This window comes from Sinohyriopsis cumingii, chromosome 17, assembly GCF_028554795.1.
Source record: "Sinohyriopsis cumingii isolate HCF-2022 chromosome 17, ASM2855479v2, whole genome shotgun sequence".
Lineage (NCBI taxonomy): Eukaryota > Metazoa > Mollusca > Bivalvia > Unionida > Unionidae > Sinohyriopsis > Sinohyriopsis cumingii.
In genome coordinates, this window is record NC_142977.1 from 115,642,417 (window position 1) to 115,667,994 (window position 25,578).

General features: G+C 34.8%; 1 protein-coding gene across 4 annotated transcripts in view; it reads left to right on the forward strand.

The window, feature by feature from the left end:
• Positions 1-23,077, forward strand: part of LOC149779711 (furin-like protease kpc-1) — a 52,814-nt gene extending 29,737 nt beyond the window's left edge. Inside the window, exons 13-16 of one of the 4 annotated variants that reach the window (XR_016415701.1) lie at positions 4,858-4,914; positions 8,015-8,134; positions 9,359-9,556; positions 12,469-12,597. Coding sequence is in view for 3 of the 4 variants with exons in the window: in XM_089940564.1 (XP_089796690.1) it covers positions 4,858-4,914; positions 8,015-8,134; positions 12,469-12,597; positions 19,973-20,274 (608 nt within the window). In the remaining variant the exon portion in view is untranslated. Of the gene's footprint in view, positions 1-4,857; positions 4,915-7,259; positions 7,398-8,014; positions 8,135-9,358; positions 9,557-12,468; positions 12,598-19,972 lie in introns of those variants that run through there. The other 3 variants (XM_089940564.1, XM_089940565.1, XM_089940566.1) reach the window with 3 other exon arrangements.
• Positions 23,078-25,578: the final 2,501 nt, after the last annotated feature.

Sequence of the window (25,578 nt, forward strand, 5' to 3'; positions counted from 1 at the left end):
ATGATACGAATGTTGTCAAAAACTTACTGAAACAACAAATAACACAAGCAAAGCAAACTTAAATCACACCGTGAGCACAGTATGCAGTTGCAGAACATGCGCAGCAAGACTACCAAGAAAAGTGTAATGAATAAGTCTGGCATGAGATATGGGCGTAATAATAGCATAGTTAGTGATAACCTCATAACAGTTGACCACTATCTCGTACACGCAGCAAAGACAAGGATGAATGAGGCTGAACTACACCTATCTAAGATGTTACAGTGCATAATATATATAGAGGCTACAGTTAGAACTCGACTCGCAAAATAGCTGATCAACGACATCCAAACAAGATGAGACCAAGAACCAGTTAAACGCATTGAGAAATCACAACTAGTGATTTTAGCAATGTTAGATATGACATGCAATAGCAATATGCTTGATATTTTTAGCCATATGATTGTATCTTCACCCTACTGCTTATAATCAGTCTTTTGCTTGTAAAGTCTTATAAGAACAAAGTTTAAAAATAAGATTGTTGGACAATGCTTGCCTACGAAGTCAGTAATATATGACATGCAGAAAACGTGTGAAGCAACCGTACAATCCCATGTCTGCAATGGAAATCCCTTGGTAAGTAACCAATGATGCAACAAAGGTATAAGACTTAAAAGTAATTATATTTGAAAAGTAGAAGAAATAGGCAAAATACTGAAATCGAGATGCCACCACGAAACGTACTAACACTAAAGCAAATCATAGAAAAGAAGAATATCCATGGCAAGACACGAGTACTGGAAGGAAATAGAAAGTATGTCATTGGTGCATATCGACACTCTAGTATACGGAATAAGCAAGAAATGGCAATTTCCGGCAAACTGTTCCGGCAGTCGAAAATGCAGAGAGAAAACATGATGTTGAATGTGGTTTCGTCGGTCACTGGCGTCTTCAACTCAGGCAACAGGAACAGCAGAATTTTTTTCTTTGAAGGCTAGTTACATAGAATATAAGAGACTGTAGGAAACACTAGCTCTTTACTAAATAGCCTAATTGCTCAAAGTGTCTGAAAGATTGTTCGGTTCAAATGATCAGACGACGTGACATCCCAAATATAAAACGCAAAATACTCATATCAGTTCTATATAGGGTGAAACGACGTCGGTATAGAGTGCACAACTAGCGTTGGCGAAATATCTCACCTGTGTGTATGACATCTTGTGCGAATTGAATAAAAAATAGGCCCAGTGGATAAATGCAGAGCATATGGTAAGGGTAGGTCAACAGTGAATATACCTTGCATTGTGGGGTATTTTTGTTATGATGGTGATCTCAGAAACACGAAACCTCCAAATGCAAGTCACGTCAGCAATCGTGCATGCAGGTTGAAGAGCAGTCGGCACTACGGCATAAGTGCAAGAGGGGAAAGAAACCCGTTCACTTGGAATACGTAACTGGCTTTTTGCGCAATATCAGTTTAAACAAACAAAATCCGCCCATTATTAAAAGGAAACAAAATCAGCTGATATATCCTTTCGCTGTCCCTGGTTACTACAATTGAAGAATATGTGGCGATCCGCGTTCATTTTGATTATTGTGGCGAACACAGTGTCTTCATTCGCAGAGATGGCATTATACCAAGACCCCGTTTGTCGCGTAGGGTTGCATAGCTTTGCAACGCAGACACTGATCCACTTATGTATCCGCTGTTGAAGTCTTTTGTTTGTGTTCTACAAGTGCAGTTCTCAATATGCAATTAAGTTAAACATGCACAGGCTTATGCATGAGATTACAACTATGGCCATGTCCTCTGAAGTAAAAACATAATGTTTATGCCCAATGAAGTGCGTCGAATAAACTGGGACAGCCAAAATGGTAGCTTTTGCGGTCAATACAGGTATGCATTTGAGCGCATAAACAGTGCACAGCATGTCTCAAAGCCTCCTAGGTTGCCAGCAATGTCGATTCTCTTGAATGCAAAAAGAGATGCGCTTAACGCTAAGGCAAGACAAATATTGGCAGTGTAAGTGAGAAGTTGACTAGTCCAAACGTTACATTTTTCAAAACCGCTTATTAATTATACGTGTCCTTAAACACAGTCTAGACATGGGTTGGTGTTAGCCATCATCAGCTATCATCCTACCTTTTTGAATGTTGTAATGGTGGGACAATGTTCCAGTGTCTTTGGATGGATTTCATCGACAACGACGCTGATTGCCATAGTGGACTTACATAATAAGCGGACAACCCTTGATTTTTTCTGCTCGTACGTAAGGATGGTCTGATATGTCTTTCTATCAAACGGATCACTTTTGACTCATTGCTTTGTCAGTCAGAATAACGGCAGTGCGACCGCCTACTTTGAGCAATGTACACCATACCACTGATGAGAGAAAGCGTTTCCAGCCAATGCTGTTTTGTATTTTTCTTATACTCCTTGTTTAGTACTTGGCCTTTACTTTGCGGAACGCGCTCGTCACTTCAAACTTAGTAACACTTGTTATAAAGGTAAATGACACACGGTTTCGCAAACTCATGTTAAGGTTCTTTCCTTCCACAAAGGTATATTCACTATGTCCTTCTTGATATACTCAAAAGCCTCAAAAGAAAAGTACGGTCAACAAGCTATCAAGGCCGCGCTGCGATTGCAAGAGCAATGTACATGTACAATGGTGAGTACAATACTTTACTGTGCACTATAGAAAACTTACCAACCAAAAACCACAAGACTGAGTGACTTAATCATTTCGTGACTAAACAGTCCCATACCCTTTTGAATATGTGAACTGAATACAATATATTGATATAACTACAATATGTCAGAGGTGGAGAGCTGTGTGCAGAAAGTTTTACATTAACATAAAATTTGAACTTGCAAAAATTTACAGTTACGTCTAATAGAAAAAATTCGCACCGAAGATATGTTTGAGTTCGACCAATAATTGTTCGTAAAGAGATTTCGTTTGGGTTTGAAAACAAGTTGTTGAGTTTGACGAAAACTTTGAGTTGTACAGACATTTGTTGGTGTCTATCAGAAACAGGTTTTGCGTTAAAATGTGACAGCTTCTTATAATTCGACGAAGTTAGAACCGGGACAGTCTTTTTTTTTTTTAATTACTGTTCGAGCGTTCCAGATAGCGTGGATGAGAGGTAGGTGGAGAGGGAGTTGACTGAGACCTTTTCCCGGGGTGTGGGTGGGTTCCAACCCTTAGTATTTTGGCTAAAGTGGGCTGCAAGAGGGATGGTGGCCATTAGGGTGCCTGTCGATATAACTATCTGCTGAGAGGTGCACGGAGTCATTTATTTAGTTGTTGGAAAGCCTGTCCGGTTAGCGCACGGAAGACTAACATTCTGATCTGGTCATTATGATCACTATTGATATATGTGTTACAGGATTAAGCTAGGGTTCATAAAAACAGGCAAATCAATCCAGTGTTTAAAAGCAGGTATATTGTGCCGGAGATTGTGCAGAATGTATTAAAAAGAATGATATTTTTTAACTTTGAAAATACAATAAACCACATTTAATACAAATATACATCAAAATACCAGCATCAGTGCACTATTTATATTCAAATGTACATACGAATTCAGCTGACAGTACATTCAATAAGAGTGACTTAATTTGTCAATTTCTTTAATTTTCCATATAAAGTGATAATGAAACAAATAATTCTAAGCGCAAGGATACAAATTATAGGTGTAAAAGCAATTAGATAAGCACATGGACAGAACGGAAGGACCAGGTAAGAATAGGAAGATTTATAGCCAAATACGTGTAATCACAACCGTTCAACAAACAGTAATTTCATTTGAATATTTAAATAGTCTTTATCATATACATTTCTGAAAGAGTGCATGCAAACTGATATGTCAATCTTGTATATTACACATGTCATATAAATCTAGGTACCTTATCATTTGCGGAAAAAAGGTCGTATTTCGAAGAACACCTTCGAACAACCAGCAACACTCATCAGGGAATGCAAAGAAATTAAAAATAATAATTATCACACGTGTAACTACATTTGATATACATGTTCATTAGCAACTTACGGTCATGAATATTGATATAATGAGCAACTATAGAAAACAATTATTTTCCAGCTACCAGTTTTGTATTGCAGAAATACGTGACAAAGATGTCCGAGGAGCAATTTAAGTTGAAAATACATGTTATCTTTCATAGCTTATAAATGAATCTACAAATATCTAATATGAAGAATAACGTATATGTTAGAGAGAAACCTTCAACGCTGGCAACTCTTGCAATCAAAACACTTTAGAAAAGAGTGGATAGCTCTGCGTCTGATTTTTTTTTCTCACTAATGTACTGTTCATAATAAATATTTATGCTACCGTTGTCTAAATTTACCATTTGGAAAGTTGCCTATTGCTTGTCTTATAAAATTGGAAATGAAAAAAAAACCATGAAAAATAATCAGGGTAACCAAATTGCCCCGTGAGAAAACAAAACTGGAACAGATCATCCTGCCTCAAAGATGACTAACTGACTAAAATGTATCCTAACAAATAATAATGTAATTGGCGACTGTATTGGAACTATGCATGAATATAATATAAAATGATAAAAGTAAATAATTGTACATAATCAAGCATGCCTGTTATATAAAATGCTAAATTATCTGTTCCTGCTACATAAGAATTTGCTAAATATCAAGGTAGTGGTAGCCATTTTGTGGGCCTGACCAATATATATTTTGTACGAGGGGATAGAACTTGGCCGGTATGTAATATTTCAAGCAAGACAGGTACAGTTTGTTTGGTCGTTGGAAAGCCTGCCAAGAACTGATGCCGAAGTCGGTGTTATCTCTTTAACGCCATATATAATACGTTTTTTCACCAATCTTTTCGCAGGGAAATTAACCTCCTGGCACCTGATACTTTATGGCACGTCAAGGAATCCGCTACCAGGTAAACCAGCATTCTGAACGACGCACCTTATCTTTCGGATATTTGAATTAAATACAAATTATTTTATTTTCTATTGAAAAAATTAAGCAATTTTGTTGGATAGATTCTTTTCTTGACGTTTTAATTTAATTGACTTCCAGTTTTGATTAAGTCTTGTTTAGTCGATCGAAAAAATTGTATCATTTGATTTCAATATACACTGGTTTCAGAAACACAATTAAAACAATGTATTTATCAATAATGGGTCAAAGGGATAGGCAAATCATGTATGTTTGCGCCTATTGCATAATGTACTTGCTGTTTAATGGTTTTGTTCATTGTCATATATATATATATATATATATATATATATATATATATATATATATATATATATATAAAGCAAATGTATCTATAATCCGTCCGGTGAACATCGTTGTATCAGGCGATTCATGAGTGTGGTATAATCCGTCTGGTGAACACTGGTGAACATCGTTGTATCAGGCGATTCATGAGTGTGGTATAATTTCATACTTTTTATAACTTTGAACTAAAAGATTCCTAAAATATCAGTAATCCAAAAACGTTTATATATTTAAAAACAAACATCGGCCGTTTCTCCCAACTATCTAAACTCCCTCTGTTGTTCAACTTTTTGTATGTCATAGATTAAAATTTCCTACATACTCACTATATTATATATCGTTCAATTTTAGAAAAGTGAAACACGGTTGGTACAAAAAGAGCTGGAACGAATGAACGGTTTTTGATTATAGTAATTTTGCATATAAAATAAAGTGTGATGCATGTATGCCCACTATACTATGAATATGAGGTGTTGAAGATATGCTAAAATAGTTTTTCTTTCCTCTGGGTCCCAGGGATCATTGATGAAAGTATTTTAACAGTACAAAAGAGTCAGAATTTTATTTTTATCATCCATGAAAATGTTAACCCTTTCCACCTCACATTCATCCTATGAGCCAATACAGGGGTTTTCATGAAATAATTTTGCAGGAATCAGAACGTTCCATAGTCTCGCTTTTGAACGAACAGTATGTAGGCAAGAAAGCTAAAGTGAGTTTTATTTCTATTCTGCGGTAAGGAAATATAAACGTAAGGCGTACGAATAGATCGAGATCAGGAAGCCGAGATATATTTAGACATTATGAAATAAATTCTTTCCACGATCCTAAACAAATAAAACTGAGACTAATGTAATTTAAAAGGAACACAACAGCTGTATTAAATCGCTTGATAAACTCCGTATTTCGGGAGGTACACTAATAACGTATACTCAATTTGGATTGTCTCGTTTCAAACTCGTTATTTTGAAGTGTGGGTGGCCGTATTGATTTCAGTGTAACATCCAGTAGTATGATTTCATTAAAAGCTCTTGCAAGTGGGCATTGAAGGTGCAAAAATGCATGGAGCACAGTCTTTTGGTCAAAAGTCTTAAATCGATTCCATACCTGGCTCAAAAGGTATTTTGTTAGCCATTTCGATTTTTATTTGCCCAATAGGCTTGAACGAAAACATATTTTGGGGTCCACTGGAATTAATTCGTCTCTAGTAGGTCACACAGTTGAGTTAGGAAGAAATTATTTCTAACAAATCTACATTCCCTGCTGTTGGTGTTGATAACTCAAGTGTCAACATGCCTAGCTGATGTTGCGCTTGAGTCCCGTGTATAGTGTCACAAATACATTGAGATGCAAAGTCGACAGCAACTAGCATAGTCTGTCTATCGTCTAAGAAAATATGTGATGCTTTTCATTTCTCGTATAAGCCAGTTGTACATCAAAAGCAATACAATGCATCTGAAAGAATCTTAAAAGCAAAAGCATTGTTCAAAACAAATGTACGAATGTATGGCGGAGTTTTCATGAAAAATAAGTTGATGGAGAGTTCGAACCTTGACCCGTCATTAAACTCGTGATAAATTGCCACGATAGGGTTTGCACATTTTATACCCATTTTCAATTAGCCAACTACAACTAAAACGATCTATGGGGCTAGTGTAACTCCATTATGGGCATGGAATCAATTTTAGTCATTTATTCATACCTCCAATTGTCACAAATTTATTAATAACGCATTAACAAAATGAACAAAAAAATCTTCAGGAATAATTTGCTCTAGCAATGTTGGAGTAATTTCATTGTAAATATCCGAACAATTTAAACATGATTTAGAAGCAACTCATACTGCACAAAGACCACATGCGACTGATATGCATTGCACCAGGGGAAGACATTCCGAATGACCGATGTTCGGGGTATGTATAGGTGGCCATGTTTATATCCCAGGCTATTCTAGGTATAGTCAAAAGGAGCTGTCGTTATGGGATTAACACCATTTTTCAGCACATGATAGGCTTTAGATGGCGGCCTTATAACTGGTGGGAAAAAGAACCCGGAAACCACCCGGAAGAACCAACGACCGACTGGCAAGTTTTCCCACATACCCATATACGCCGAGCCCAAAACTCGAAGCCATGCGGAAAGAGGTGAGATGACAGTAAACGGTAAAGGCGAGCGTTTAAGACCACTAGGCCACCCCGGGCCACTATATTAAAAAGAGATTTGAAAGGTGTCAAACCAATTTTGAAAATGATTTGATGAATGATTTTAAGTTTATATCCGAATTATGTTAAATGTGAGAAATGAAGATATTTGCATTGCAAATTGCCACAACGAAAGGTTGAAAATGAATTATGTTGGAAAAAACACTTCTTCGTGTCTTCACTACTGAATATTAGTATTATTATAGGTACAACAACCTTAAGAAATAGGCCGATCTATTGCAACGTTAAGTAGAGGATTATTCGCACATTACTTTATATTGTATGCTACCGCACCTGAACAACCAGCTTCCTGTCCCTAGACTTTTCATCAAATTCAGTTTCATTTTCAAATTAGAAATTTACACGAAATTTTCAGCCAGCTCGATATTTAACATACCTTTGGGATACATTTTGAACGTTTTGGCTAATTAATTATTTGCATACAATCAATCACGTTTGAAGTATTACGCAAGAGTTATTCAGTTGATTATAACACCATAAAATTATATTCGAAATTGATTATATACCGGTATTTATTTCTTTTTCTGTCACTAGAAATACACGCATGCGACGAATCACCATGCATGAACGGTGGCAACTGTACCTCGGACTCAAAGTATGACATATTTAACTGTACGTGCGCCCCTGGGTATACCGGGAAAACATGCGAGAAAGGTACTGTATAAAAATATCTCGTTAAACTGCACATGTAAAATTATTGACTGCATTAAGATAAATCACTGGGGCTGCTATATTTAGTCGCTAAATATATTTATTTTTAAATGATACCATTACGATCCTAATCGGGGCCCCATGTGGCTGAGTGATCTAAAGACGCTTGCCTTTATCGATCACTGCATTTTCACCTCTGTCTGTGTGAGTTCGTGTCTCGTACTCAGCCAATGTGGGAATATGAGAAAACACCAGTAGTTTCCTTTTGGTCGGTGGTACTTACCGGTGTTCCGCCAGGTTTTTCCTCTACCAATTATAGTCATATATAGCATATTTTCCAAGGCTCGATGTATATTAATGTCGAAAGATAATTAGGCCATTTTGAGCACATTCACACGATATCCATATAGTAAAGGAGAGCCTTTGGCTTGAAGTGACGTATTGACATACCGTAATGCCGCTGAATTGTGTCATGTCGGTGTGGGCTGGATATATTATTTGCTTTTTTCTTTCTATTTTCCTATGGCAATTTTAGGTGGTCAAGACAATATCAGTCGCAAGCCAGTTGATATTGATAAGGCTCATACGTTGGCATGCATATTTACATGACCATGGGACATCAATGTACGTTCCGATGGGAAGTTTCAAAAAGTCTTATATATCATGATTTCTACTACGATTAGATTCGCATAATCTGCATTGGAAGAATTGGCAATAGCTATAATCGCTAGAATATGAGCATGTGTTGCTCAAAAGAACTTCGAAAGAGGTAACTTGTGATAATACTAAATTATCTAATTACAGGTCTCAAAAGACTTGTTTACATCACAGTAAGTTACGCAAAAATCATATTTATAAATACAAATTGCAGCAAATTTGAGAAAAAGAGTCTGAAATATGTTTAGATAAATGGCAAATTAGAACAATTGTGTTGTGTAGTACTCAAATGAAATTATAACCCCTTTAAATGGTCACCGACAGAAGTACATTTCTGCAAGGTATTGAAAGTACATTTTACACTTCCATGAAGAAAGAACCACACACATAAGATTGAAATCCATGTACAAGATACTTCAATAAAGTGGTGTAGTAGTATACTATTTTTAACATTTGGCAGTTCGTAAAAATGTGAAAGTACTTATAATCAATTAGGCTTAGTGGAATGTTGAAAACAGCAGGAAAAGACAAATAGTTACTATGCTCAGTTAGGCACATTTCTACTTTAAGGAAACAGAGGACCTTATTGTTCCATATAGGACCCAAGACTGTGTGTCCTTGGCCCTCTCAACTCCTAATCTCGAACTTATCATACCATTTTGCGTACCATTTTGTTCATGTGCAGTTCAGACCGGTCTGCATAGATCTAACGCCAGTAGGTCTAAGATCCTGATAAAATCTTCAGTTCCGAAACAAGCAATTTTCTAGGTAAGCAAAATCAGGTTTCGAAAATTAAATGTGTATTGTAATGCCAGTAGAAAGTCTACATTATTTGTATAATTGCAGAAGCATATCATTCTCTTTTTATATATTACCACCCGATTTGGCATATAGTATATGATGTTCACGTTACAGAACTCGGAAGTAAGGTACAACGTCTTCATTGGTACACGTGGCACGTGGGCTTTTAATGAGTTAAACCATACATAGGATACACATGTCGTTTTGGGCGATTGGAAGGTGGGTAAAGGGGCAGAAAGTCGCAGAACAAATAGTCATGGAAGAAAGTCACAAACACAGGTTAGACAGAATGTCACATACACACATATGACAAAAGGTTATAATTTGAATTATCAAATTTATGTTACAGGACCGCCTTTAGTCCGATTGGACCAATTTGGCCCAATCGGACGACTCGCTCACAGGGACCCAGCGTGTTTGTAATTTTTTTAAATATATATATAGGGAGAAAGTAATTTTAAGGCAACGGAAGGAAATGTCCAGTTCAATATCATATAAAACTTATTTAAAAGTTTATTTCCAAGTGCTGTGTTTAGAGCCGGCCCCGCACGTAAACCCAGGGGGGATCTGCCAAAATGATCCAGATCGGGCCCCGCGTTTGCTAAGGCCGTTTCTGATGGAGAATACAACATAACACAAACGCTTTATTTGTTTCTTCCAAATTAAATAACTGACAATAATTACACCTAAATGATTTGATTTTCTTTTCTATGTAGTTTAGTTTCCTGAACAAATATATTGATATATTCTAAGTTCTTTATCCTTTTGCCTTGATCCAAATGTCATACAGTTAATTTGCTTTGTAAATAATTGTATTTTGATAGTTTCGCACCACAGTATGAGATTATCAACGTCATGTAAATTTTGTTCACGAGAAGAGATGTTATCACTGATGTCAATAAGGAAGTATGTGTCGTCTGCATAAAGATCAGTTTCTTTGGCATTAATTTGAAGCGGTAAATCATTTTTAAAATGGAGAAATCGATAATGGACAAGAATAGAGCTTCGAGGAATGCCACGTCTGACGCACAGATACACACAGTTACCTTCCTTTTAGGCAAGAATCAAACCAAGCTAGCGAATTATCAAAGACTCTTGTATGCGTTGAATTTTGTTATGAATATTTAATGATCTACTAGATCATATAACTTTTGAAAAATCAACATAAATTGCTACTGATTCTTTCCCGTCATATATAGTTATCAGTTGGCTTTTGAGGGCAGATCGGAATTAATAGTTTTCTCTTAAACCTGATAATGAGTTATGTAGAAGATTATATTTTGTAGAGAAAAACTAAACAAACCTCTAACAAACAATACAAAATAAATATACATATCACATCCTTTCTTAAAGAAATAGAAAGATTTATCCAGTTGAACTTTCTTTTTGCTATGAATGAAATATACATTACATAAGATGAAATCTTATGAATGATACAAAATGTACATAAAGCAATATAATATTTCCATACAAATGGATGTGTATCTGCTATTAAATTGTCTTTCTTGACGTTCCTGATGACATTGTTGTATTACTGCAACATCAAATTCTACCTTCATAATATTTGACTTCTGTACTTTATCTTGCCATTGAAAGTAATCGGAACGTGATCACCAAACACAATAATAATAATAATAATAATAATAATAAGGAGCTGAACTAATATAGACTTTAAAGTATTGCATTGGCAATATTAAATAAATTCATTCTTTACCAATTGTGGTATCATTTCTCTGATGCTTATTTAACGTTTTAGGAATATAGCACACTGGATAATCTACACCACGTTTGTCTTCTTGAATCAATACTGCACCAACCCCAACATAACTTGCAGCAACATTTTAAATGATTTACTGAAATTTGGAGCTGAAAGAACTGGTGCACTCTTGAGTATGGCCTATAGCCTATCAAAAGCCTCGTGATGTTTTTCAGACCAATGAAGCATGGTTTCCTACTCAATAATTGTGTCAGGGGTTCAGCAATTACAATGGAAAAGTTTGAGAACAGTTCCAATATTATTCAGCCATACCCAGTTGCATTGTACTGATAGGCACATGAAATTTAGAGATAGCTTGGCCTTAGCATCTATAGGTTTAATATGTCCATGTCCCACGTTATATCTTAGAAATATAACACAAGAATGATAAAACGTACTTTCGGATAAATTAATTATCAATTTTGCATCAGTGAGCTTGTCAAAGAATTTCCGAACTGTCTCTTTGGTGACCTTTCCTAGTGTCGTTGTAGACGATGACATCATCGATGTAAGCATCATACATTATCTAGACCATAAGTAATATTATTAAATAAACGTTGAAAGGTACAAGGTGATCATTTCATTCCAAACGGAATCGCTTCATATTGATAAATTATATCTTGAGTCACGAATGCCGACCTTTCCTTTACTTTTTCCGGCAGTAAAATTTGCAAGAAGCCTTTGACAAATTCCGATTTGGTTGACATAACTTGCATTTCCAATTTCATCAATTCAGTCTTGAAACAATTTTCGATAAGACATATTTATTAAAGTTTTTGGACATAAAGGTACTGTGAAAGTTTTCCTAGCACCTGTTTAATACGACATGCCAAGATCCGTGGATATTTAGACATTATATTAATATCATTTAATTACCAGTCTCAAGCACACGTCTGCCTTAAAAGGCCAGATTATTGTGCTTCCTGATTGACCCTGTTTAACACAAGTCTTCCTGTACATCAAAGACTCTAGCAGCCACTTTTTAGATACCTCATTTTTAATTCCTTCTTCAGTTACAAATTGAATGCGATCTATCCAGAAAAAGTTCTCTTGAAAACGATATTCAAATGCCTGAAAATTTAAGAAAAACAACAGAGGCTAAATGGTCTTTTTGTATTTTCAGAAATAAATCAATGCGAAAATAAACCATGTAAAGGGAACGCTACATGTATAGACTTAATTAATGCGTACAGATGTACGTGTCCTGCTGGCTATGTCTACAACTATACCACTGGTGCTAATCAATGTCAAGGTACTTCTCTCTTTCTCTGTTGCTTTATTTCTATGTATGTTTGTTAGTCTGTCTGTCTTTCTGTTTCTCTCCATGACAGCCTCAGGCGGACATTACATACATATAGGGACTAACATCAGAGAATATGAACTGAGGTGTTGTGATTATGATATAATTAAGACGTTGTATTCAGTGTATATGCAGACTTCACTCTCAAGTCGGCTTGTGAGGCAGACAATATATGTTTAAACATGTGTGTCTCTAGTTTAAAGAAAACATTGCTCAGATTATCCTAACATTTCTGGGTGATATTTACAAATATTGAAACATACTTGTATATTTGAAGTATTGTTGTACACTTTGTCACATAATTTTCGTTTACTAATTTCTCTAAAGGTACGTATAAAATAAGTTATAGAAAAAATTTAATTAAACACAACTTCATTACATATGTAAGCATAGAGCATTGCTTCCGTTAAACCAGTATACATTCTGATGACTAAAAGAGATAAATCAAACCAAAGTGATTGGCGAAAATCATTTTAAAAACATTTTCTACGATTACCTTTGGATCTTTGGCTACTTCATATCAGAACTCGGATCGTTCAAAGAACTAGTAACGTAACTGACATCTCTCTCTTTCCGCACATGTACAAGCATATGCATTTTCTTAGGCTCACAATTCACGTCAGGATAGTTTGTAATATCAAGCAGTTGAGTGTGACAGTAGTATTGGTATACTTGTATTTATATTTAGAAGAGATCCTTGTTAGATCATATGTTATAGTGTCTGAATCTTAATCCAAGGCTTGAAGGTTTGCATGGCCGGGTCTTTTCTTGAGAAATGCGCTTAGATTCCGTTTCCTCGGCATGATGTAGCGAATATTTGTTGAAAGTACTCTTAGTAACCAACCAGCTTTCCAAGCAATATATTTAGACTAAACTCTGATAGGTGGCGCTCACCAGATAATATGTACTTTTGAGAGAGTGATGTATGTAAGGTGAAGTAGTTCGCATTTAAAACATGCACAGTGGAGAGAATGTTTGCATACCTCTATGCTACATTAATGTAATGTGGATGATATTTCTTTTGGATATTGTACTTTTGGAAATTTTACATGATTTAAGCACACTGCTAACTAAAATGACTGCTCCCTTGTGTTAAAAAATCAGTCTGAATTAGTCTAAAGTACACTATACATAGCAGCCATTAAAATAGGGAAAATGAATTTTGCCAGACTAGACAATACCAGCTTCTGAAAGTGCAATGAATGAATTACCAAATATATAAAATGTAAAAAAAGTTATCGGCTCTTTTTTATACAATTGACCTCTGAAGTTCAGGAAGTGAAAATGACCAAGTAGAGCTAGCACTTTTTTGAAAGGTGCACATTTGAAGTAAGGCCAAGCTGTATACTCTATAACCCATAGTACACCCATCAATCATACACCAAAATAAAGGGAATTAAAGGTTCTTTGCATTATACCTAAGATATACAAGGTCTTTTTTAAATAGCCAGTATAACCAGTGAGGAAAGCCGGGGACATTCTTTTTCTTTAAATTCCTAACCCTATGCAAAATGCGAAACTGTATAGCGCCACCATATGCAGTTTTCCTTTATAGATATTAATGAGTGTATTAGTAGCCCCTGTGCAGGTGATTCCACCTGTGACAACAGACAAGGGGACTATTTGTGTGCCTGTCCAACCGGTTATGTTTATGATGATACAGCTGGCGACTGCACAGGTAAGAAGAACAGACGAAGAGTATCATTACATTCTGTTTTGATGAAGATCTAGAATAAAGATTAAACAACAAAATAAAATATTACCTTTCGTGTCATGGGTAAACTTTTTCATTAAAGCGAAGATTAAATTACATTATCAACATGTCAATTCTATTTATCAGACTCTCGGATGACATCGTTTGTATTAGTATTAATGCCAACCGGTAATCCGTGGCAAGATCTGAATTGGTGTAGCTTAAGAGGTAATGCGAATTAGTGTGGCAATAAATGGTTTATTTGTTTGTTTCCATATGCCGTTTTCAGAGCTAAAGTAAGGTAGCTTACAAAATGTGAATGGTGTTTGTAAGAGCAACGTTTACCATCCTTTTTGAATTTCAGCAAAACCTAGAAACAAGAATAATTCAATTGCCTTCCCTATTCTTAAATGATTTAGACGACATTTACTTACCATAATTAATCATTTTAAACAAACGCATAACATGTGTTTCAGCATTCATCATGTTTAGCTCGACACACTAAACATTTGTCGAACAGCAACTGTTTCCGCAAACTGATGTAACGTCATACAAAACTCAATGATATTGTGATAGACATATGCATTGAGTTTCGACGGATAGAGGCATCCACATGCGTTTGACCATATTTTGCAAATGAAACTATGAAACAAAGGTATTTGTCAACAATGTTCCACCATTACAAATGAGTGATTCCTGTCATCCATCTCTTTCCTTCCTTCCGTGGAACTAATTTGCTTTTTCATAGTGAGGTTGGAAAAGATATTTTGTAGCGTCGAAAACAGGCTCCAATGTAGATCCAGAAATCAAGTCTCAAACTGCACATGAAGTGGGTAACAATATATGCTCTCCCATATTTTTTGTGAAGCACAGAAAATAGGTTATGCCACATGGAATAAATTTAAATTGATATACCTCAAACAGCATATTTTTTTTATAATTTCTCTACTGTTAATGCATGTGTGATAGTGCAAATAATCATTAAGAGTGCGTAACGATCATAGTTTTGATTAAACTGCAGGCTAGAAGTAGAATTAAAATATTATTGAAGATACCGAAAGCTGCCTCATTGGTACGCGGTGCGAATCCTACAACTCGGATTCTTCACCCAGACCTATACGAATGGGATGTAAGTTGATGGAAAGATCGATTTCTTGATCAAGCAACCACCTGAAATGAATATTCAATCGTCTTGAAAAGAACATAGCTCACCAATATGTTTTGCAAACTACATTCATCTAGGGGTACGAATGATGCCTGCAAATAGTTTCAAAATAGTTGCAAGCCTACATTTTTAATATTTTGATCTAAAAGCTGGCTTACAACCATTTTTATTTATTGAAACAAAGGCTGACTCACATCGATCAGGACATCCACATCATAAAGCTGTATTTCACGTTGACTTTACATACTGTGATTGTTGCAAGTAATGGAAAGAGGTACAAAAACAGTTTACTAGTACAAGTTTAAATATATTTTACTTCATGTGTTCGTAATTGGACATTACTCGAGGAATAATATAGAAGGTTAAAGATTAGAACGAGGGCCATTGGTTTTATAAAGTTCTTCTCTTTTACAAGAAAAATATGTAAATATTTAAGGATATGACATTTATGACGTACGAAAGTTCATTTTAATGACAAAAAATAAAAGTTTATAATAGTCAAAATGATGATTTTCTTGGTTAAACATGAACATTGCTCTACGGTATATAAAGCCTGAGGATGAACAACAAGCGAGTAGGAGGAAAAAACAGGAATAAAGAAGGAAACAAGTTAAAACGTAAGATTGGCAATTTGAATGTGTCAAACTTTGCACAGAAAGTTGAAGATGCAGAGATAAAATAAATAAACAAAAAGGAACAAAAACAAGATGAAAAGTGGACAGTGCTTTCTCCTAGAGCATGTCGTTGCAGAGGCCATGGTAAATCATTTGAAAATATATGGGACATTGCTGTTTGAAGCTAACCATGACCCATGAAAGTGCATGCGTGATAGTAACATGTGCGCTTAAGTAAATCGTTTTGATTTTTCAATAGATTTATGAACTGCATAAAACACACGAATGTTTACTTCATTCTGAATTTTTGTATCCCCACAAAAGAAGGAACTAAAATTAAATTACCATATGGATTGAGGGATTGAATTAGTGCGAAGTTTTCTTCTTGGTAATAATTGCATGATAAGAAGTTGTGAACACCAGTTTGATCGAGTTTGGGCATGTATAATTTGAAATTTTCTTTTACCCCAATTAAAGTGTCTTGGAACATAGATGCTGCGAGTACTTAATGTGCTTTTTGAATTTGTTAATGGCGCCCATTTGACAGGTTTCGCTAGATAATGTACTTCATTCACGAATGGTCGAAGGAAGAAACGAGTTGTAATAAAGACTTGTTCTATCCTGTAGAAACTGGAAATTGTTTACCTAACGTTAGTCTTAGAGAGTATTATCACCTACAGCTGTTGGAATCAGTGATGTAATATATGGAGGGTTATACCAGTTGTCATTATATGCAAGAGTGTAAGTTTGTGTTTTTGTCGTCTGGATTCAACACTTTCCATCACGTTTCTCTACATAGTGATTCAATAAATATTAATTTTGTTCCACCAGTCACAATTCTGACTGCCTCATTGTATTTATTAGAGCTCTCTTTTCTCGAGTAATATGCAGTTGTCCCAAACCGAATTACCATATCTCAGAATGAATTATGTGAAAGACGTATATAAATTCTAAAGATTTCCTGTCCAGTTGGATTATGTGTTGATGCATTAAATTGATTCTTGATGATGTCTTTTCTTTTGTATAGTCTATTGATTTGTGCCATGAGCAGTCATTTGAGAGAAGTACTCAGAGATGTTTGTCCACATCTTCTTCATAAATTATTTGGTTGAACATATACAGTAGTGGAATCAAAGATTATTAATTTCAATAATGTCAGTTTTAGAAGGGTTGAAAGATATGTGCCTACTGATAATAATTGTGTCCAGGTCAGAGTTGAGGTTGTGAGCGTCTACGACTGGATTATCTAAGATTAGAATTATGATCTGCAAAAAATCAATATTAGAGTGTATATGATTATCGTTTATGTATATCTAAAGGTAAGGGACCTAATACGGATCCTTGGAGCATACCAGCCCTAATACATCTCCACTCTAAAAAAACTCAAGGAACCATAGCTCGTTGTCTTCTGCTTTTCAGTTAGCTAGAAAACTATTATATAAGGTTTCATGTAATTGTAGTACTTTCAATTTGTGAACAAGTCTTTCATGCAAGATACGACCAAAAAGCCTTGTTTTTGTCCCAAAACAACTCTTAATGTCTTTCCGGAATCTACTGATTTATAGAGCATATCATAAAAGACTGTTAATTGATTAACCGTACATCAACCCAGAATAAAACCAGAATGAAAAGTCACACGAATGTTATTTTAACGGTCGTAATCAAATATGTGTTTAAAAATTAGTCTTGCAAAAACTTTGCCAACAATTTTGAGCAGCGAAATTGGCCTGTAATTATATACCATGGAAAGATCGCCCTTCTTTAAAACTGGACTAAGGTTTACTTCTCTCCAAATGTCTGGAAAGGTTGATTATATAAGAGATTGGTTAAAAAGTGAACAAAGGCTAATATTATAGACGAAGTCTGGAAAGTAATTGATTTATACTGAATACATTTAACTTGTGTATTTCTCCGTGCATTTTAATGTTGATCGCATTAAAAGTCATATTATTTTTCAGTAATTTATGCATCATTTTGATGTGAGAATGTTTCGCTTTCAACGATCTGTTATATATCTTAACGAGTCAGATATTTGGTAAGCTAAGAGTCAGAGAAGGTCCAGATCTTGTCATTTTCCATCTGGTCAGCCAATGTTATATTTGCCCAAAGTCACTGGTATTTTCAAGACTGAACCATTATTGATTGATAAATTTTGATGTCAAAGGGAAGATGCAATCAGATATTTCTTTAATTATGCGATTACGTTTCACAAGAGAAATGTTGCCATCTTAAGTTCCCAAAGAATATTTTAAGTGTCTCAGCCAATTTCCACCAAATTGCACACAAAACATACTGTTATTATCTATTTGTAAAGTAGATAGTGTCGAGACAGCAGCAGCAATCGAAGTTCAAATCGATGAAATTGAAGATGGATTGCGATGACATCATTAAGAGCGTTGTACTGATGTGTCAACAGTCTCTTGTTGGAACACAGAAAATAGTATTCAGTTTTTGAATTCCTTATAATTCCAGTAAATGTCTTTGTCCATGAATTATCAGAGCACTTTTGTATTTCCAGGGAAAACGGTCACTTGAATTCAATAATTTTAGAAAATAAAAATTTAACCTAAACTGGTCACAACATAATACAACTTAACATGTCAAATGTATTAAGCCTGATTGACTAATATTTATCAACACATTAGTTATACGGCTAACTAAGACGCAAAACAGATTTCCGGATGGGTCTTTTCAAGACAGCTTTACTAGATTAAAGTGAATTATGAAAAAGGAAATGAGATTGAAACACGTACGATAGCCGTTATACATAAGGTAAAATCACTTCCAGTTAGCAACCCAAGATGTCATTGAGTTGCAAGAACTCACCCAAATGTGCTATATTGATATACATTCGTGAATAGTGTCAGTGACATCTTGTTGGGAAATATTTTATTAGAAGTATAAATAATATTATTCGAATATTATTTGAAAAATGTATAATTCTCATGTCGTTTCGGATTTAAATGATAATAGTTTTTGTCCAAATTGATTTTGGTTAAGCATAATCGGAAAGCTGACGGGCAACTTTTATCAAGCGAAGTTAATCTGCCCAAAACTGAAACCATTTTATATTTAACGTACTGCTTCATCTCAAAACTTTCTCTTAGTTGCATCGGATCTATAGGAAAGCTTCAAATGTTTGAACATCCCTTTATGCAGTTCGTTAACTGAATCTTGAGTGCCTTTATTGCAAAATCACTTCAATTGATTCATACATAACAGGCACACAATTACTCATCTTACATTTAACATCTATTTAGAATTTGCTAACATAAATGTTGATAAGTCACTCAAGACATAATGTTAGCAAAGATCTGTGTATTTGACTCGTCGTATGAACAGTATTCTGCCACGTGTATGTATGTATGTGCGCATATATATATATATGTATATTTATGTAATTGTTGTTTATGTGTGTACATGTATGTATGTCGTAAAATATAAATAATGGGTGCCTATGAATGAGACATGAAATCTAAACCTGTTATTCACATATTTATCACTGTCTATAGTATACAGGATAAACTATAATATCCGTTTAGTTCTAAGTTGAAATCTCATTCACTCTCGCGGTGTATCTTAGAATTAATCATAATACTTCCTTGGGGCTTGATCTATACATATTGCTGTAGTTTAAGAATGTTCAATACAATTCAATTCAATAGCTGTGCCTCTGAGAGCTATGGCATATCAATTATTTTAACATGTACCTCTCAAATATTGACGCTGATCAACCATATATACAAAGAAGTGAAATAAGTCGTTAGCCTATTCGATAGAGACTATGCATATAAACCCAATATAGCTTATATGATCACATACTTGTTAACAATATGAAAAAATATTATTTTTCAGCAGCATCTTTCCCCAGCAAGCCACCGGACCCCAGTGAGATTTCATTCGAAGCTAAGATAGCGATCGTTCTTACTGTTTTGCTGGTAGCTGTTGTCGCTGTAATAATAATTGTAGTAGTAGTAATCAAGAAGCAAAACAAAGTATCTGTTGGCTTGAAAGGTGTATCATATTCACGGGAACAAAGCTTCGATGCCGGCGCAATAATGAATCATTGTACTGAAACAGATAATGGTACCTGGCAAGTGAATCAGTGCTCAACCACTGGTGATTTAAATCATACTGTTTCTATTCCTCAAACGTAGAGTTTGACTCGCACGGCAATTGAATATGGTCAAAGTTTTCACCAAATTCAGAACGACGTACAACACAGAGAAAATAAGAAGAGAATTTAAGAACTTTGAATCAGTATGTGACTCACGGAACCAAGATAACAATAGTTAATTACAATCCCTTAATTGCATCAAAAGTTCTTTGCGTTTTTAATTTAGGGCTAACATACGTATGTATTTGTAATTTTGCATTCATTTATATGATGTCCTAAGGTCATAGCCGCATGTGCTAGCCAGGAAACCAGTATTCACTACTGTTTCCGGTGATCTCACTCTGCATGGTAAATTTTCTTGACGTGTGATTTGTACCAAAATGGAATAGTAGATGACAAAATATGTACCCTATTGGTTGATAATTCAAATATTTACGTACCAGTCCGTTAAGAGGAATTTGTTGTAGACTATGTTAAAAACGTCAAATAGTCTCATTTTGAAAAAATGATTTCGGGTTTTTTAAATGAAAGTAAATTGTTTCCTAGATATTTGATTAGTAATGCGGGGAAGTTCAGCATACAAATGTTATATCATGATGCTTTGAGGAACGCTGTAACCATTCTGAAATTACATAGTAATGTTTGTGATACTATATTGTTTATGTTTAATTGACATGTAAAGTACAATAGGTTAGTTTATTAATGTTATTTTAATTGCGTAATTATCACGTGAAGAATTCTGCAAAAGTTTACTCGTGACTTCTTTGCCAAGGGCTTGATCAAACAACCCCAATAAGTCAGTGACACGTTAGAACTTGGTCACTGTAACCTACATTTTGTTGTTGTGAGTAGTTCTTATGACGATTCCAAAGGCTGACAAAATCATTTCCTACTGAGTACATTTATACTGCACAGAGGTGAACTGTTATCCATTGAAAAAGTAAGCAACCTGATTATTATCACTGCTTTGTGTTCCTAAGATGTTTGTTGTGTCGCTTTTGTAATTACAAGCTTTAATTATTACAAATGATATCTTAATGACAAATGATAACGGATGAAAAGCAAAGCAATGTTACGTCAAATCACCATAAATAAAAATAGTATGTTAACCAGATTATCTTCCCTCCGTTAGATTAGAAGAAGCAAATCAAAGAGCACCAGATAAAACACTAATGGATCATGTGACAACCATTCTTCATTTGCAAACATTTTGTGTAATGGTTTGGTAGCCAACGAGAGTTTTCCGAAATAACTTTTAATATGAAAGTGGATGCTTGTAACTGAAGGGATAAGTTATTGCAAAAAATGCAAACCATCGCCTGACATCATCACAGTGGAAATAAAAGTGTAACAAGTTCAACGGCGTGAAACGAAGGAGAGTCATGTGGTAGTTGCTTAGAAATTTGACATCAGATGAATAACTTCGTCTAGAAGAGAGGAATATATAAATGGTTTTGCATTGCAACTGATGGATATTCAGAAGTATCTTAAATAACTTTAATACTAGTTTTATCACATTTATTTCATGACTTACAGATAATTTTCAAATGAAAACATTAAATCTTTTAAAATTATATATTTTATCTTTGTTACTTTATAAGTACGTATTACTCATATATGTGTTACAGCCCACTAGAAAGAACATTTCTCGTATAGTTAATCTCACATTTACAGTATTAAAATACTTTGAAGAAAAGGATGACGTGTAAAATATTCATAAACAATCACATCACCGATGTAACATTTTTAAATTATTTCATTATCATAACAATATCATATATATATATATAAAGAGAGTGAGAGAGTATAGTATGTATCCTCTCTATTGAACTGATAGTGCATTGCTTGATTTAGATCAAAAAGTTATACAATTCCAGATTTTTAGGACTTATAAAACATCAATCGCTATAAATGTAAACAAAACAAAAATGATTTCATGCTGTTTTGCTAATGTGCGATAAGGTCCATGAAAAAAATAAACAGATTAAATAGTTTATTTTATTCTAAGCTTTGTCAACAATTGTAACAGAGAAACTAATGAAAGCGAACATTGCGATTAAGGTCACCTAACAGGCAAATGTACAGGTCTATTATATACAGAATGGACTTTGAATTTAAAATACCTATAATACAATTCATGCGTTATGTATAACTTGTTTAGTTATGGGAATCATTTAGTATTAAAATGACTGAGATAAAGAAGAAGAATCATACCAAACAAAAGACGAGGAAAACATATCATTTAGAAAGGACTTTATAGCTTTTAGGTTTTTCAAATAAGGAAATATATTAACAGCTAAAAGGACGATCTGATTTTTAGATAGCTTTAGAACAAATAGCTTAAAATTTGGGTTATGAACAATTTACAGAAACAATGATATAATGTATCAATATGCAGTACAAATAGTTGAGGAACGTTATGTACTCATACGAGAATATCAATCGCTGTAAAAGGACTATTGAAACAGTTAAACAGTCCGTATAAAAGTTTTACTGATCACTGACTTATTGAAATATAAACAATAACCATAATCAGTATGTGTACTGATAGTTTGCTATTTTCTTATAATAAATGTTATTTAAACAATGTTTATATATATATATATATATATATATATATATATATATATATTGAATTTGTTTTTCATTTTATAACCAGAATAAACACGGTAATGAAATTATGTGTCAAGCGTAGTCGAGTGTCCACTTCCAATATTGAATGGACATATTTCCACGTTGCTATTTATTTCAGTCATTTATGATGTTTCAAATGGAACTTACAAGTCTATTTCAGGTGATGTCCATGTATATCGTATAGTAAATCTGAATTATTCGTTGCATTGTGTACGTTATTTGTTTTCACTGCATATCTGATTGTTTCCAAGAGGGTACGTTTACCGCCTTCTCATTGGCCGAATATTTAGGGAATGGTATTAATGTTATTAGCTATTTTTGTAGCGTCGCCTCTTGGTATGGTTCTTGTCCTCTGTTTGTGTCATTCTTTGCAAGATCACCCTATACGGTTCTAACGCGCAATGCACTACATGTGTTTGATGTCATGGAATAGTAGAACACACAGTCTACTCGACTGGAAATGTACATGACTATTATATCATGAAATATACCTAAATATAGAGTGTCATTGTCAAGGATTTCATATTGTGAAAGATTAGAAAATAAAACCTTCTTCATATACCATCGCCATGAATTGCCAATGATGCATGTTTAAATATGTTTGAAGAACTTGCAACTTGTAGAAAGGTATGTTTTGTACTTCGTGAATGACAGTGCAATATGAGTGCATCTATTATGATAGAGCAGATTGAGGCAGAATCCAATCACGGTACTACTTGAAAACAAGATGAAAAGAGAATTTCTGATGGCGATTACAACATCTCAAGTTCAATGTCATTAATAATGTTTATCGGGAAGGGCACAATGATAGCATTCATGATTTGAATAAGTTACTGAAATCGTCCGGTATCAGTATAGATGTTTTAGAAATCTATATTTTTGTTGTCATCGCCCTTTCCTCAGAGTAATAAATCTAAGCTAACGTATGGCTATACCGTATACTTTCACTGACACTTTAAGAATCTTGTGGCCTACTTTGTCAGGTACAGTGGCTCAGTTGACAGAAGTGGATTTAATAATATCGGTATTCTCTTTTTCAGAGATTGTAATTTCGTTTATGGTATCAAAAACATATTTTTGTTTGAAAATGGAAAGGGAAAAGTTTTAATCATCTATAGCTGAAATCAATGGGAGGCCTCATTTAGTAAGTTCGCCTTTTCTTTGAGTGGTTGGTTAGATTTTGAAGGGTTTTCTCTTTCAAAAGAGGTTTTGTAATTTTTCAAAATGTTTCTGAAATCTTCTCAGAAGCAGAAAGTCCGGAATGAATATTGCATATAAATTGTGCATTTGGATATCTGATTAGGATTTGACATGAAATATATCACTTCCATCAAATTCCCTGACTGAGATATTACCAACTTTTGTCCAAAAAGACATTGTTCTGTATTTTTTCTTAAGTTTTCTTTGTTTTGTTAGGTCATGCCTATGATTGATTAGATCCTCAGTAATGAAAGTATAATTTTCAGTTTTCAGTTTTTCACTTTTGCTTTCTCATGCAAAATAATAGGTAGTAGGCGATACGACACAAACTTTATAATTATTTATTTCATACACAACTTATTATCAATTGTTTTAAAAAAGTGCGAGCGGCAAATTGGTTTGAATGGCACATACATTCCCAGTTCGTATGTGAAGAAGTGGCCACTACATCGGTGGTAAGGGATACTGGTAATACACAATTCAGTACCGGTGGGTGGGAGATGTTACACTGTGAAGAAATGGGAAAATATCATAATAATAGTGATGCTCCATTTTCCAGATAAATGTCTGGCAACAATTCAAAGTGAATGCTTGAAACGATAAATTATTATCCGAAACAATCCACACAATTTTGTCCACATACTTTCATGCAACGTGCAGCAATGAGGAGTCTTTATGTAATGAAAATAAAATACCGCTGACACTTATGAATAATTTTTTTAGTGGCAAGAACAAGTAGCCTTTGCATGAAACGGGTAGAAATTTAAAATTAGCAATTTTGTCCGCACATACTGTTTGCAAATAAAATCCATTCTAGCCAGTCCTGAACAACCTTGAAAGTGGTTCCTAAAACAATTTTGGAAGGTCTGTATTGGCCATAAGGAGCATTGCATAACTTATACAATAACTCAATTCTCAATTTATTTTGGTAATACTACTACTAATACTACTACTACTACTACTACTACTAATAATAATAATAATAATAATAATAATAATGATGATGATGATGATGAACTCGAGATACCACGCGAATAGCGCCCTTTGGAGTGTCGTCTGTCTCTGGCCTGTTGGCATCGTCTTCTGTGGTTGTACTAGCTTATGCGTGAGTGACAGTCCCTATTGCAGTTGGTGCAGACATACTGGGAAGTCTGAGTTACTGGGCCTGCTGCAGTGCTCTTCTTTCTCTCATGTTTCTCTGCCGTTAACTGGCCTCTCCTCGCATCAGCGACTGATATGTCCTTGTTTAAAGTCAGCCTTCAGGTGCCTCGGTCCTCGTCCAGCACTTCACAGCCGTCAGGTGAAATGTCCAGCCTTCATGTCCCACTTGCACACATCTTTGAAACGGAATAAGGGGTAGCCAACTCTTCTGGTGCCAGTGGTCAGTTGTCCATATAGGATGTTATTTGGCAGCCTCTCATCCTCCATGTGTCAGACTTGTCTCAGCCATCGACGGAGGCGTTTGCTCAGCAGGGAGTAAATGATGGGGAACTTGCACGCTGCAGGATCT